The 15,928-nt window shown below is 42.1% G+C and overlaps 1 protein-coding gene across 6 annotated transcripts in view; it reads left to right on the top strand.

The window, feature by feature from the left end:
- The window catches only part of cadm1a (cell adhesion molecule 1a), a 409,768-nt gene that overhangs the window by 370,127 nt on the left and 23,713 nt on the right, over positions 1 to 15,928 (top strand). For 4 of the 6 annotated variants that reach the window (XR_009675869.1, XR_009675866.1, XR_009675867.1 and 1 more), the window contains one exon: positions 5,261 to 5,293. The exons of the other annotated variants lie outside the window; for them this stretch is intronic. Coding sequence is in view for 1 of the 4 variants with exons in the window: in XM_061056398.1 (XP_060912381.1) it covers positions 5,261 to 5,293 (33 nt within the window). In the remaining 3 variants the exon portion in view is untranslated. The remainder of the gene's footprint in view (positions 1 to 5,260; positions 5,294 to 15,928) is intronic. 6 annotated transcript variants of the gene reach the window in all.

The following is a 15,928-nucleotide window of genomic DNA, read 5'->3' as shown; positions in this document are numbered from 1 at the left end:
TGCAGCGACAGAGGAACTTTTAGCAGGTCAAGAATGCGTGCATGTTGACACCGTTTTGCTGTAGGCTAATTCTAACTTAAAGTAAGTTTGTGACTCATTAGCTATCCAGAATTTAATTTGTGAATAACCAAGTATATCTTCTAATCTGATGATTGATAGTGGTGCTATAGTTAAAAAAGTGAAGTATGATCCAAAGTGTGTAAGATCAAGCGGCAACCTCTGATGATGAAAAATAAAGCCAATTCGGAAGTGCAAAACCCTGTAGTTCGTCAAGGGTCCACTGGAGGCGTCTTCCAGGAACCAAAAAATGTCCAGGATACCACGGCAATCCTTCACAAAGTTATTTACATGTTCCAAAAGAGGCAAACATGTCAATCTTATTGCACCATCATAGGAAAGGTCAGGGCATAACCTAGTAAAGAAAAATGGTGTTACACTAGAAAATATAAATGTTCATCTCGTGGTGTCACTGGGGGAAAGTCAAGGGACCACCAAGATCTGTAAATGTGTTCCTCTAGGGACCGTAGGGAAGCAATCCTTCCAGTATCTTTTTAAAATATTTCTGTTGGGATCAAAGTTTTAAACTCTAAAAATGCCATATCTACAAAAGCATCAAACCAATATTGTGCTGAGGTTCTCTGTCTTCAATTAAAGAGCATATTTAGCTGTCTGTTTGAGTTTGCCTCAGTCTCATGATAAAGTGGGAAAAATAAACAAGTGATCTACAACAGACTCCATAAATATTAACGTGCAGTGCATGCTGGTAGTTCCTTCAGGACTCGGAAAGTAGAAGTTGCATCCTAGATTCACTCTTTTCACAAACATTCAACAGTTCTTGGCGGGGGGAAGTCTATTGTTCCAGAGAAAGTGATACCAGTTCCTCGATCAACAGAGCTCCGTGGGTGGTGGAAAAATGACAAAAATGTAGGAAATCACAAACTAAAGATGAGGCAGAGAAGCCAGGTCAGGGAAAGTGGATCCAACAAAAACAAAAAAAGGTAATCTAGCTGCCAGCGGGGACACCAGGCAGCCTGTTGGCATTTTCAGCGCCACAGGGTTCCACCCCTAATGCATTTCTGCCAATATAATTATGATTGGCATGCAGTTATCTCTGCATGTTGAGCTGGATGTCATGTCACAGTGAATCACCAAAGGGGCTCATGGGAAGCGTGGCCGCCTGGTCATGGAGCCGATGTGTCCCCATCATGTCCGTGGATGTCGGCGAGGACACTGCTGATGTCTCATGTTGACCTGTGAAGTCAGAGACGGCGGATGAGAAGGATGCCGCTCAAAAATGGACAGGCAATCACTCAGCAGCAGACGTATTGAATGGTCCCGCAGGGCTGCCACCCACAGTGTAATGAGGGTTAGCGGGCCATGCTTGCCTTTCAGTTTGACAGAGGCCTGCAGGGACAGAAGCTTCATTGTGAGTTTTGATGCCAAAGAACACCGGGGCAGAGCCATCATCAAGTGGTGGCAGAGATGTAACAAAACGATGCCCTGTTTTGCTTCAGAGCAAGATTGGAGTTGAGGCTTCCAGACAGTCGTGTTGACAACATGTTAGAAGAGTCAGTTATATCACCATTTTCAATCAATCGGACGTTTGTTTTGTGTGAACTGATAGAACATCATCAGTGATGGCCTGAATTAAACATGGACGAAGTCTCAGTGAGGTCACCCATTGGTTTCTGAGGAGACGTTTTGGTAACCATGTTGGATGCTATCTCCTGCTAACCTTTAAGATTTATTTTACTGTTAATCTTATTGAGTCATTTCCAGAAATCTATAGACTTGTTGCTATCTTTATCACATGTCACTGAAACACAAGGCTTTTATCTGGATCATGTAATTAGGATCCAATAAGTTGATTGAAAATCAGGGGCTGTGATCACATGTTGTATTGACCCTCTGGACCAGACTTACTTTTGAGTTGATGAGCCTTGAGGCAAAGGTTACTAAGGTGATTTATCATTGTTTGAAATGAGTTATAAGTGTGTCACCATTGGGCATGTGTAAAGGCTAAACCTAGAGGATACCATGGTCGAACTCAGAAGTCATCGCAATCTATGTACAATCAAACTAGCCACAATCGTGGACAAATCAGTTCTGTAGATATTATTGAGGCACTGGCAGAATACTTTTATCAAATAGGCAAAAAAATAATCTGTGTAATACCAGGCCCTGTGGTGTTTTTTTAAGCACTGACGTGTCTTAAGCAGTCATGGTCCTTGAAGAGGAACGGATCATCAGAGGCCTTGGCAATTCAAACATTCTGAGATGATTGTTCTCCGTTCCCAGAGCCTTTGGCAGAAAAAGCTCCGTTTTGGCTTTGGCCTGGTGATCTCGAAGAATTACACTGAGCGCTGAACACCGTTCTTTCTCTAACTCTAACATCTGTCAGCTTCTCGGTAGCTAAGAGGCACTTGCTCATGTCTCCACTTATACAGAAGGCCAAAGAAACATTCGGCTCACTTATCTACATTTGGTCTCCTGAAATCACATTTTGGCCTGTTGTATCATGGGGAATTGTCCCGGTCAAACATATGCTTTGTTTTTATACTTGCCCATATTCCAAAGCCGACCAAATGTTATTGTACATTTTCAGCAGATTTACTGAAAGGTTTGACACTTTGATGCAGGCACACTTTAATACACACTTAGAAAGATATATTTTTAGACAAGCCCCATTTGTCAGTGGGCAAGCATCCCTCTCAGAAGTGTTGTTAACAGGCATATGTTTCCTCGCGCACAGCATCCCTGCGTTTTTTCTTCCCTCAGTAACAGTATACTGGAGCGCAGCAGTGTGTGGTGTCATTTTTAAGTGCTGTGCTACATCACAGCTACACCTGGTCTGGCTGTGATTTATCTCTGTTTTTGTGCGTTGGTTAGATCTGATTCCAAATCAACTTGATCAAAGCAGCCAGTCTCGACCGTTACTTTGCTGCAAGCGGATGGGTCTCAAACAAAGGGAGAGCCTGAAATGCTTTTTTTTGTTGACAAATGGACTCAGGCGTTGCATGGTTTTATACCTGCAACTATGCTATGTATCTAAAAACAAAAGTTCCCAAAAGTCTGCCATACCACGGAGCAAAAACATGGATCACCTCAAACTTTTAAAATCTGAACGTTTTCCCTTTTCATACATGTTTTAGAAGGTGACAAATCGTATACAGAGGTTTTGAAGAAGCTCTCCAGCAGAACACATAAAGCATCTATCTGCAGAGACATGGCGGTTTTAAGACGGAGCAAGGCGCACGCTTCAAGTGCTTGTCAGACCTCGTCAAACAGCATGTGAAACCCCTTTCAGACGCTGGAGTCAATGGGGTTCTCTGTCCGACAGTCTTTGTAATTTTCTAAAACACGCAATGCCACAATCATGTCCACTTTTCCAAAACACTCACATGTCTGGTGGACATCAGGACACTGGCTTCTCTTCTCTGGCAGCCGCCGCAGAGCATATAAGAGGGGTTTCTGGTACTGTAGAGCTGCAATGTTAAGTCCCTGCTGATAAGACATGCAAATAAAGTAAGTGGCGATTTCAACCCCTTGGCCCCGCTGCAAGATTTAACTGACCTTAACTTGGAAGAATTTGTGAATGGGATTCAATCAGAGCACAATTTTTAGTCTTCTGACCACTAAAGGGGCTTTCAATTCAAGTCAGTATCCACCCTTTCACTCATACATTTATACACTAATCAACTGCCATGCATGACCGCTAATCAGCTAATCCCTCACACATTCATACGCTGCATATTCATTCTACGTTTCTGAGGGCAGCCGGGGGTTCATTATCTTGCCCGGGACACCTCGACATGTAGCCAAGAGGAGCCAGGAATCAAATCACCATACTTTTTGATTGGGGTCGCTCTTTCAAATGGGGATTTTTCTATCCCCCCCTGAGCAAAAACCAGTATTTAAAGGTGTATTATAGGTGTTGCCGACGAAGAGGGACACCACTGTATGTCATATTCTTCAAACATTATACGTGCAACATGGAATAAAACTGTCTTGGTGTTCATGAATAATCAAGTTCTAGTAGAAAGAAGAATGGCGACATTGCTGAAAGCATGCTCCAGTTACTGTACACATCCTTTTGCATCAAAATGAAACAAATACATTTCATCTGAGAGTTTTTGCATGATTACTTGCTGGATTATTTGCAGGTCCTGGCTTGGTGAAACACAGTTGGACTTAATTTCCCTCGTAGTTAAGTTGAGTGGGCCCCCTCACAACGTTAGCATGAACAAAAAAAATAATTAAAATATGTATATACTGTATAGTTGCTGCAATTAGTAATGTTTAGTATTTAGGTTCGACATAGAATTTGGTTATAATTGTTTAAATTTGGGATCGGCCATGTATGTGTTAGCCTCCATGGGCACATCTGTGAAGCCGGGCCCCAGAGAGCGTCCCCTTTTTCCCCCCTTATGGGCAGCCTTGCCTGTAGTTTTGTTTCATATTACACTGCCTCAGTTTTGGAGCATATCAGGGACCACCACTACATTTGGAGACCAATTAAGGAAGTTGGCTTACCACTAACTCTCATTTCTTAAATTAGGGACACCTAATAACGTCTGTCCTCTGTGAGAGCTGACTAGAACAGAGGTGTATTGCCAAAATATAAAGGCTAAGTTTGAAAATTGGGATGCAGCCCAAACACTTGGAATACAAACTTTGTGAGTTTCAAGTCTTCAGGGTAAAGGACAAGAAACCGTGTTGGTGAATTTTTCATCCTAACCAACACACCAGAACACTGTTCCTTGTACAACTTTCCTTGAGTTATGGCGATACAAAGCTGTCCCGTTGTAAACAGATGGTAAAGTGTTTTCCCTGTCACACACTACTATGTTATGAAAGCTGCACAATATTTCCTCTTGATGTTCTGTCTATTCTCCACGCCGAATCTGCCTACTGCACATCGTAAACACTCTCAATCGTATCTCCTCAAACAGTGGCCACTCACCGCCTTTCGAGTGGAGTGTCCAGTGTGTGCAGTGGGAAAGTGTATTTGTATGTGTGTGTGTAAGCTTATGTTTATCTCTGCACTGCCTTCAGTTGCTTTTGATTTCCCTTTAGCCTTATGTCTTTTGTCATGTTCTGGTCTTCTGAATGCTTGCTTATGGGTGTCATTTGTTTTCTCCCCTCCTTGCCCCGCTCCCTCCCTCCCTCCCTCCTCCCCCATTTCTCCTTTATTTGCATGCCGTTCCTCCTGTTCCACACCTCCCTCCTCAACTGCCATGTCCTCTCCTTGTGTGCTCAGACACTGCGCCCAGCACTGAACCTGCAGCTCATGGTTGGTATCTTTACTTTCCTCTTAAGTCTGTTTTTTTTTTTGTTGTTTTTTTTTTTACTTGTATCCTGTCTCTGCAGCATGCCGATGTTTGCACAGTAGACATCTTTGTGCCAGGCTGCCCAGTCTGGAAATGTCAGCTGTGTGCCTGGTTTCTGTTATTTATTGATTTGTGCTGACCTCTCTTTTAAGGCCACTCTGCACCTGCCAGGTAACAGTCAGTCTACATTACATTCTGCTGCATCAATCCTGCCACAAAGATGTTTACATCACTTACTGTCACTGCAGAGAGCCCTGTGAAATGGTTAACCAATTAAAGTGTTTCCCTGAAGGTGCCACAGAGGAATTAAAGCCACTCTGAGGCCAGCACAGATTGTATCAACAGCATGAGATGATTTTGTGTGGAGGCCAAAAAATACCTATTTTACTCTTCCTCAGTAGTTTCATGAAGATGATATGCATTTTTTTTTCATTTTAGCTAATTTGCCTACTTTAATAGCCTACTGGATTCATTAATTTGTGACTCCAGTTTCATAATTTGTATGGACAAGTTCACCAATGTAAGGTTAAAAGCTTTCTATTTTGATTTTGCTCACGTTCCCTTCATCAGGAACTTCTGAACTGACATCATTCATCTGTTAAAGAAGGTCAGATATCATGCAAAATACACTTTACCAAGTTTCTCTAACTCTAATATGTGGCTCTAGCCTGTTGAAACAAACCCCAAAATGATGAGAAAAGTCCATCCTCTCCGTCTTTACCCTGCTCCACTTCTCAGTAAATGTGTGCTCAAACAGGCTGTTTGGAGATTTTCCCTTCATGACATCACAAAGGGCAGTAGCCCCTCCCCCAGGTGGGTGACACTCCCACAGCTAGGTGTTTGTTCTGCCATCTGAGTCTGCCTTCTCACCGTAAACAATAGGACATGGAGCGAGATAGTCCCATCCACAGCCTCCTTCCAGAGAGGGGGGCGTGGTCAGACACAGCTCATTTGCATTTAAAGGTACAGACACAGAAACAGCCTGTTCTGAGCAGGGCTGAAATAGAGGGGTTTATAGACATGATCAAATACAGGATCAGAGTGGATTTTAGACAAGAAACTTCAAACACACTTTTTGGGGACCTCTGAGAGTTACACAATTAAATTTTTGTTGTTGATTTAATTGAATCACAAGGTCATAATACTAAACAGGTTTCTAGTACCTGTCACTTGTATGATCATTTATTCAGCTTCAGTTAACCGTAAATGTTACAGCAGCTGTGTCGCTTCAGTCCTCTATCGTTACTGAATCTTTAAGTGGTCCACTGCCTGTTCAAATGCCAAGTAAAACTAATAATGCCATGTGTATACATCTTTCTGTTTAAGACTTGAAATAATGAAAACATTGATATTCACAGACATCCATTGGCTCTCATGAAATACTTGTAAAGGGTAAATGAACATGAGCTAACACCAGACAAAGGATTGATGTAGATGGGATTTCATTAACATGTATACACAGTTTGGTGAATAAACAGTAGTGGCGGGTTCAGGTGGTTTATTGAATATTTAAATATCCTGAACACTTATTCATCTTGAAGGCTTATGTCGTTGTGAAATGTGGAGGTCAGTGAAAATATAAGGAAAGTTTTAGTTTTCTGTACCACTTAAAGGCACGGTTGGTAATTCTCCAAAACTATTATGATTTTGAAAGTAGCATTCCCTCAGTGCTCCGTCTGCAACCGCCCCCCCTCCCCTCTGTGCTCCCTCAAAAGCCACGCCCCCTCACTTACATGCACGAGTGCCGTTGCTCCGGAAGTGGACCTCAGCTCATCGCTTGCATTGTCTAGAAACTACGTCGCCTCATGTCTCATTCAGCGGTAAGTAAACTCACTGTGGGCTAGTGCTCGCTAAGGGTAGAGAAGGAGCAGGGAGACAGGGAGGCGTGTGATTGGTTCATGTGATTGGTACCTTGTGGCAGACATTGGTTGAAGTTTTTACAGGATTACAACTTCTACAGATGACGGCTTTTCCTCGTTCCTTTTCCAGAGAACATGAGTTATTAATTTCTGTCAGGACCTAAAGACAATTTCAACCAAAATCTTAAAAAGTGTTTCTGGAGAAAATTACCAACCCTGCCTTTAATGTCCTTGTTTATATAACATTTTTTTATTTTCTTGATAAGAATAGAACCCCTCCAACAAGCTCAAACCGTATCGATCCCATGTTCTGCATCAAACTAGGCTTGTTCATTTTTTCCTCAAGGTTTTAAACGACTTTGTTCTGAGAATAGCACCGTGCATGTTCCCCTCCAGGAAATAAAATCATCAATCCATCTGCTTTGCAGAGGGTTGTTTCCAAGTATAATCTTAAAGGAATGTGATGTTGACAGGACGCCATTTACTTCAGATGTTATCAAGGTCAACATTTAAACAGAAATTTATTCCGCATACAGGATAGTGTCAGTCCCTTTGATACGAGTCGTGCTCATTTTAACAGCCAGGAGGTGTAAACCCATCTTGAACTGATATCTCTGTCTTTGCCAAATGAGTTCTATCACACATGAGATTGCCTGCTCACTGGCTCTCCTTACGTAGCCTACAGCATGCTCTGTGATAATACAAGCTTGGACCCAATCATTACCATCACAATCTTTGTAGTGCACACTTTAAAAACATCCTTTATCTAAAAGGTGGGCTGCATCCTGTATGTGGGTGTAACCAATATACTGTAGTAGAATAAAAATGCTGAGAGAGGTATTTTTATGGTGCTATAATCTATCATGCGTTGACCTGACGTTTAGCAGCTTTTTTCCCTCGTAAAGTCATAATCATGCATTTAAAGAAAACTTTGGAATGCTGTGATGTAAATGAACCTAATGGAGCGCTGGTTCGATTTAAAAGACTCCGCAATTAAAGACAACAAGAGTGACCAGCGGAGTGGGTGGTGCAACTCTTGGAAAATTGGTTGTAGTCTGTGGGCCCTCACTTCAGAACTATCAGTGTTAATGTAGGCTGAGAGCTCAACTACCATACTGGTGATAGCAGGGTTGCAAACTCCACATGGCAAAAACTGAAAATTAGAAATGCAGAAGGCATGAAGACACAACCATCCATTTCCTTGTTTGAGCACGGATGCGTTCACATCTCCCGCAGACTTTACTCAAGTACACATGAATCATGCCTGAGAGCACATCTTTAAGCGGACTCAGGCACAGTACCCGAGTACGGTACATTTGTGTTCACACTTATCAAATGAACTGGACTTTGGGGTCAATCGTACCCCAATCCAGGGCCTGGGTCCCTACCACCTTAAATGGAAGCTGAACAGTTGTATTTGTGATGTTAACCAGTTGAAGATTATGAATCCCTTTTTGGTAATTTCCTTCCAAAGTTGTGAAATAATTTCCGATTGCAACAGACAAAGATTGGCCATCTGATAAGACTACAACCTCTCTATAAATTATTCAAACCAGCCTTCCTTGATTTGATTTTATGCCTTCAACCTGTGTCTGCCATCACATAACCCCACTTCCAAGTCTGATCTTTCAGTGTGGGCATCCAGGTACTTGGTTGGACCCTGCGAGAACCCAATAACTTTTCTCCACCACTAGCTCTATGACTTCACATCACAAAATAAAGAAACTCAACTTTCGAGGGGGTTTCCTTTGAGATAAATTGATGCAGAAAACCAAGCGCATTTAATTTGGTGCTCCCTTCAAGCCGCATTTGAAATTCTGATTAATAATTTGGGTGCCAACAGGGCAAAAAAAAAAAAAAAAAACTCCCAATGCGTTTGAAAAAAATGCAAATTCATGACTATATTTCCATGGCCCAGTGTGTGACACCCAGTCAGAGCTTGTTCAGAAAAAAGCATCAGCGCTGACCGCCTGGCTCTTCCATATCCACTCAAATGCTGTTGCCATGGCAATGCCCCGCTTGCCGTGACTACAAGAGAGAGGAGGCTGAGACACTATTGAGCTTGAAGGCTCTTCCCCGAGATTGTCCATTTCCCGATAAAAAATAGGCCAGCAGGTAGAGGGGAAGAGGCGTGGAGGTCAGGAGGGAACAAATTAAACATGCGGCACAGAAAAGGAAGAGGCTCTGAGATGAGCTGCCAGCAGACCGGAGAAGTGGGTGTTGAAACGTTTTGTTCTTATAAATTAAGCTTTAGCTGTGATGCTCAAATGAGAGCGAGCGAGAGACCCAGAAACTGGAAAAAACTCAGACATAATGGCTGAATTTATTATGCATGTGGATAAACTCCACTGCACTTCTGGCTCTCAGAAGCTCTTGTTGAACAAAGTCGTTTTCGCTTGTGAGACCCGCAGAGTAAAAGGCGCTCATTCAAAACAAAAAACTATTGAAAAAAAGAGTTCTAGCAATTCTACAAACAGTCGACGAGCACGGCTTCTTTGAACGACACCGTCTCATAAAACATAGAAAAGAACTGACAAGATGATTACAAAGTCTTTCTTTTTTCTTTTTCCTTATTTTGCCAAAGCTGTCTATCGAAAAACAGAAGAAAAAAAAATCCCTGTTTAGCATTTAACATGTTTTTATTCAGAAGCACCAAAGATTGGAGGATGATGAGTCCATTACAGCACTTATACAGTGCTGTAATTGAAGTGAATTTTCTAGTTTGACAACGATTTTTAAGATTTCAGAGATAAAGACAAGAGGAAGGCGTTTTTTTTTCTGGGCAGAAAAGCGCTTGCTGTGCGATCTGGAGCGCTTGCATGAAGCGTTTGTGGTCTGAGAAGAAAAGAGGCTACACGTCCGTCCTGTCTCCATGACAACAGTTTGTTGACAACGACCGCTGTATGACCGACACTGCACCGTTACTTTATACTGCATGTTTTATATTTGAGATCGTTTTTTTCTACCCGATCAGCCACGGAGCGAGGAGGATGTGGGTACAAGACAAGATCCGCAGGCGGCAAAAATGTAGGGAATATCATACATTTGGAAAAGAGCGCCGGTGATGTCAACAGCACCTTTCTGAAAAAATTAAAGATTTTCAACTTTATCACTCGGAAAGCGCTCGGAAAAAAGATGCCGGGCTACGAACACTCTCTCCTCATTCTAAAGAAACTTTTAAAAAGACGTTGGCGCTCAAAGAAAAAGGGGGAAACGGGGCTTAAGTCAGCACACCAGAAGCTGCTCCAATTAACATTTAATGGGAACTATCACCGGATGTAACGTTTCTGCCCCTCGCCCTTCATCAGACATGCCTCTGTTAGTAAAAAAAGAGAAACATACGATGGTCTACAGGTGAGAGCCAGCTTTTCTTAGGGTTGGGTGTTCAAGACACATTTGCTCCCCTCATCTCCCTTCCCTCCCTTCTAATGAAAGGGCATGTTGGTGGAAGATGTCACTTGCTTTAGCTGATGGCTAGCTGCACTGACTAATTTCCCATCCGGCTAGGTGAGAGCATCTGGAAAGGACACACCTGCCAACACGGCTGTCAGCGAGCGTGTGAAGGTAGCGGGATAATTGAGCCGCGCTCTGAGATCTAATAGTGGAGAGGACATACAGCCGGTATAATGACCACTTTGCTCACAGCGGGATTGTGGCAGGTGAAGCACAGGACTTTTGCCTTTAATCCAAGGACTTAGCTGTCACATTTGGATGTCATTAAAGAGACAAGGCAGGCACTAAGTGATAGGGCTAACTCTGTGCCAAGTCACCTGCAGGTATTGATGTACAAAGAGGGACGATTTGTCTTCACACTTTTGATTAATGCTGTGGAGTTTCTGTTTGGAGGAGAAGTAAAGTTGTCTGTTTCATCTTTAAAATATGGGGCTCGGTCCCGTCTTGAATACGGGGACAATTGGCCCAATTCCAAATGCTGTCTTTCTGACCTGAAACAAGAAGAGTCCTTGCGGACCTCTGAGACAGCAGCGCACGGATGATCTTAGGACACCGGCGATCAAAGGGACAGATGGCATTGCCAGCATCGTTTCTACGTGACATATTGGTAGGTTAAAGGGACACGGTGGCAGGTTTGTGCCAGAAACCCGCAGAAGTTTGATTCTTCAGAAGGAGTAGTTAGTTTGAAGACGGTGATGAGACGGCGTCGGCCTTGGTTGAAACCCCTGAAGACCTCGACTTTGTGAACCCAATTTACAGAATCATCACTTTAAAAAAGGACCCTTTTTCAGAGCCAAGTCTGAACAAACAGACAGAATAATAATGGAATCAATGCAGCCTAATTCTGCCAGAGGGGCCAAAAATATAACTTCATAAATCTGTGAAGAATTCCTCAGAAGTCAAACAGATCTCACTCTCTTATTATTCAATATACTATTTCTTCTATATCAAAACTATTTGTTACAGTGCAAAAACGAACATCAGCTGTGTCCCAGTTCAGGGTTAGCATCCTTAAAAGGACCCAGCCTTTGTAACCTGTGAAGACCGCTCAGGCTGAATGAAACTAGATGGTCTCGTGTACAGAAGGTTTCCTGTTTACGTCACCAGAGGGCCAGTAACCTAGCAACCTCAGCAGCTGCAGCGGAACTAGCTAACACGACTACCTACACATAACTTAAGATAAGTTAAAGTTTCAAGTCCCCTTTTCGTTTCCTACATTCGCATTGCTCAACCCCCCCACACCCCCTCCCCTCCCCACCGGATTGCTGATGGACGGTCTACCTCCCCCCACCCCCTTGCTCTCTATCCCTCTTCCTGCATCTTATCCCATCTCTCCCCCTATCCCTTTCCAAGCCCGGCGCAGTCTAGGCCTGTGAAGACTGTTTCGTCATGAGCCGGGGATCCGGCTGAAGATTTCTGCCTTTTAATAAGGCAGTTTTTTCTTACCACTGTAACTTTTGCTGCTTTGCTAAAGTGCTCATGATGGATAGACCGGGTCTTTGTAACATAGCAATAAGTAAGGTCTTTTACCTGCTCTTTTGAAACATAACAATGAGTAAGGTCTTTTACCTGCTTTTTGTAACATAACAATGAGTAAGGTCTTTTTACCTGCTCTTTTGTAATGTTAACAGACAAAGAGTAAGGTATTTTACCTGCTTCTTGTAAAGTGTCTCGAGATAACACTTGTTATGAGTTGACGCTATACAAATAAAACTTGATTGATTGATTGATTGCTCGCCTTTTAACTGAGTTGAAACTAATTCTTTACATTTAAAAAGCGTAATCCTCGGCTGCTTGGTAGTTCTAATCATTCCCATCCCGTTTGAATTGCTGCAAAATACATCTTTGGGTATGTTTGGGAACAAAAAGATGCATCCATTGTGGCCCTTTGAAAAGGGGACCTCAGACCTTATAGTTTTAGAGAAGACCGACTCTACCACTGAGCCACAGCCTTCATAAAGACGGCCTTCAAACATGCAACGTACCTGGGAACACGAGAATGATATTTTCCAAGTAACTTATTCATAAAATAACACAAAGAACTCCAGTGACAAAGCCTCAAACCTGTGAATAAAGAGAGTGAGAGTGAACGCAGCGAGTGCAGAAGAGGCTTTGAAAGGATTTCTATTTCAATGCATTTTTTTTTTTGCGGCTCTTATTTCCCGGATCCCCCGCGGTCAACAAATGTTGGATATCCGAAGGATGTGTTTGAGAAAAAGGAAACAACATTTTGATGAATTCTCTTAGGAGGGCAGGGATGTCAAACAGGGTGATGCTGCTGGGTCAAGGCTGAAATATTACAAAAATGGAGATTTCAGCTTGTTTTCATCTTCAACAAGGAGAAAAAAAGGATTCGTACCAAAGAAAAAACACTTTTTGATTTTTAAAGCTAGGTGCATCTCGAAGTAGATGTGTTTGTACCGTCAGACCAGCACTCCCTTGCTAAAACCTTGCTACAACAATTGAGGCACATATGTTGCATTAATTAATTTCAGACTCATGACAGAGTACGACAGCTGACAAACAGGGTCCCCCCCCCCGTCCCCCCCTCTCTCTCATAACTCACCTCACCTCCTGCTAAAAGTCAGGTGAACCTCTTCAGGTTTCCGTCTGGTTTTTCACATGATGAAATAGACAAGGCAGAGGTGAAATAGACAGGCAAGTGGAATAAGTTGTGATTTTTTTCTCCTCACCTGTGACTTTCCGAGAATCAGATGGTTTTTAGAATCCGTCTGAGCAGCAAACGCCCGCCTGGAGTGAGCACTTTTAAGCAGGTCAACAAGCGCGCAAAAGTTGTTAAATAGTGCTACCTTTGAGGGGTCAGAGGTACTTAGCCTCACTACTGGAATTCGGCGCATCGTTGATATTCATATACTGTAGAGAAGATTAAAATGTCAGGGTCAACAGCTTTGGTTTTGAACCCCGTTGATGCTTTTTTTTCTTTTTTACTTCCTTCCAGACATTAAAATATCCAAAAAGAAAATACATGCATTACTTTAAAAAAAAATAATAATAATTTAGACAGTAAACTTTCTAAATCTTCGTAAAAGTGAAGTGTATTTCTTCCGATTTTTTTCTCGTCCTTGTGTTATCAAAACAGTAGCATTGGACCGCCAGATGCACAAAAAAACAGCGAGACAATTTCACATTAATCCAAACTGTCAATCCTCCCCATCTGGCACCCGGGCTCTGCTACCTGCTGCAATGATAACACCTTCTTCATCAGAACAGCCTCTCACCAACTGCTGTCACATTATCCCTCACAATCCCTTTTTAAAACCTGCAGCTAACAATTTAGCATATTACCGACAGTAATTATAATCTATATCGAATAAAACTGAAAACATCAGTGTTTTACCAACATTTAATCGTCTTGTATCCGTGGTAACCGTTTTGGTTATCTTGCTCCACATACAGGTACAAAGATACAACTTTTCATTTGATCTCTAATGATCAGTGATCCCCAACCTTTTTCTGCCAGGACCCCCTTAAAGCGCCCCCACCCCTTACCATACACCTCAACAAATAAACATAAGGATATGCATTAAACACAGTGTCAGTCACGCTCTTTGCTTAAAAATTCCTATATATTACTAGGCAAGGCAAGTTTATTTATGTCGCACATTTCAACAACAAGGCAATTCAAAGTGCTTCACACAAGACATCAAAAAGCATCATGACAGAGGAAAGAAAAAAAACATTAAAATAGAAAATTAAAAAATCACTGAAATTATTAAATCTGAAAATATCTTCAAATAAAAATAAATTCAAATTAAATTAATTGAAGTAAAAATACAAAAAGAGTTAAAAGTTACAGTGCAGAGTTTAAAGTCGTATTAAAATTGTTTAATTAAAGGCAGCTGTAAACAGTTGTGTCTTCAGCCTATTAGAATCTAAAAACGTCCAGCCATTATCTTTACTGATTCTCCCTGGGTTGCGGAGGGGCTGGAGCCGAATCCCAGCTGTCATTGGGCGAGATCTGGAGTACACCCTGGACTGTTCTCCAGTCAACCACAGGGCTGACATGTAGAGACAGATAATCAGCCACACTCACAGTCACACCTACGGGTTATTTAGAGTCACCAGTTAACCTAACGAGCATGTCTTTGGAGGAAGCCGGAGGACCCGGAGAGAACCCACACATGCACGGGGAGAACATGCAAACTCCACATATAGAGGCTCCTGTCAGACGGGGATTCAAACCAGGAACCTCCTCGCTGGGAGGCAACAGCGCTAACCACTGTACCACCATGCAGTCCAAATCTAAATAAAGTTCACATTAGCAACAACAGTGTGACAAGAAACAGGAATAACTAACAAACGGCTTTTACAGAGTAAGCAATTCAAAGTGAAACTGCAACAAATGGAAGTTTCAACATGTTTAAGCTGTATACAGTCATTGCTTTCAACTAATTTTTTTTAAACCTGACTCAGAAGATGAAAAACTCCCCCAAAAAAAAGAAAAGATGAAAATATTCATGTGAGATGTATACATCCAGTCCTGCAGTAATTTCCATGACAGGTGTGGGCTTGTTTTGTGCTGCAGATCTTCTCATGTCTGAGGTGCAGCTGTGAGACTGACACTCCTTATTAATTTTCAGCGTCCAGCTTTGATCTGTATTCTGCGTTGATTGCGGTGACTGCAGAAGAAAAAAACGATCTCGCAGAGTAAGGATGTAGCAAAGGGAAGGAGTGTGGCTCTCTTCATTACCCACCGTTGTGCAGGAAAAGATATGACTCGTCATATTCATAGTTTCTATAGTAATATTGGTTGTTGAGTTTTTTGTAGAATTGCAAAACAACTGATTGTGACTGAACTATTTGATCAGCTTCTGTTTAGGAATTGGACTCAAATGAATTTTGGTGCAATCAGCTACAAAAGCAAAAAAGACCAAAGACTTATTTTTAATACCTAAAACCACTGCCTAGGGGTTGGACTAAAGGTGATTAAGTACGGTGGCTGGAAGGGATCAAAAACCCAGAACTATTGAAACTACGCACATATAAGCATATTCTGCTGAGCATTTGTTTTAAATGCGCATTGTTTCAGGGCTTTTGACCCCTACCGGCCACCGTAATTTACAGCCTACGGCAGAAATAGCCATTTTTTTTCATTATCCACAGAAACGATTTGATTGTTATGAGCTAACAGGATGAGATTTATTTTTTCAAAATAGCATACACTACTTACACACGTACATAGGCAAAAGCAGCAAAGATAAGAGATACTGCTTTGTCCACAGGGGGGCGCCAAATTCCACACCAGTAGCTTTCAGTATAAGTAAA

The sequence above is a fragment of the Labrus mixtus genome, chromosome 14, assembly GCF_963584025.1.
Source record: "Labrus mixtus chromosome 14, fLabMix1.1, whole genome shotgun sequence".
NCBI classification, from domain to species: Eukaryota; Metazoa; Chordata; class Actinopteri; order Labriformes; family Labridae; genus Labrus; species Labrus mixtus.
Note: the sequence above shows the minus strand (reverse complement) of the source record. Positions and strands in the feature narration are given on the sequence as shown.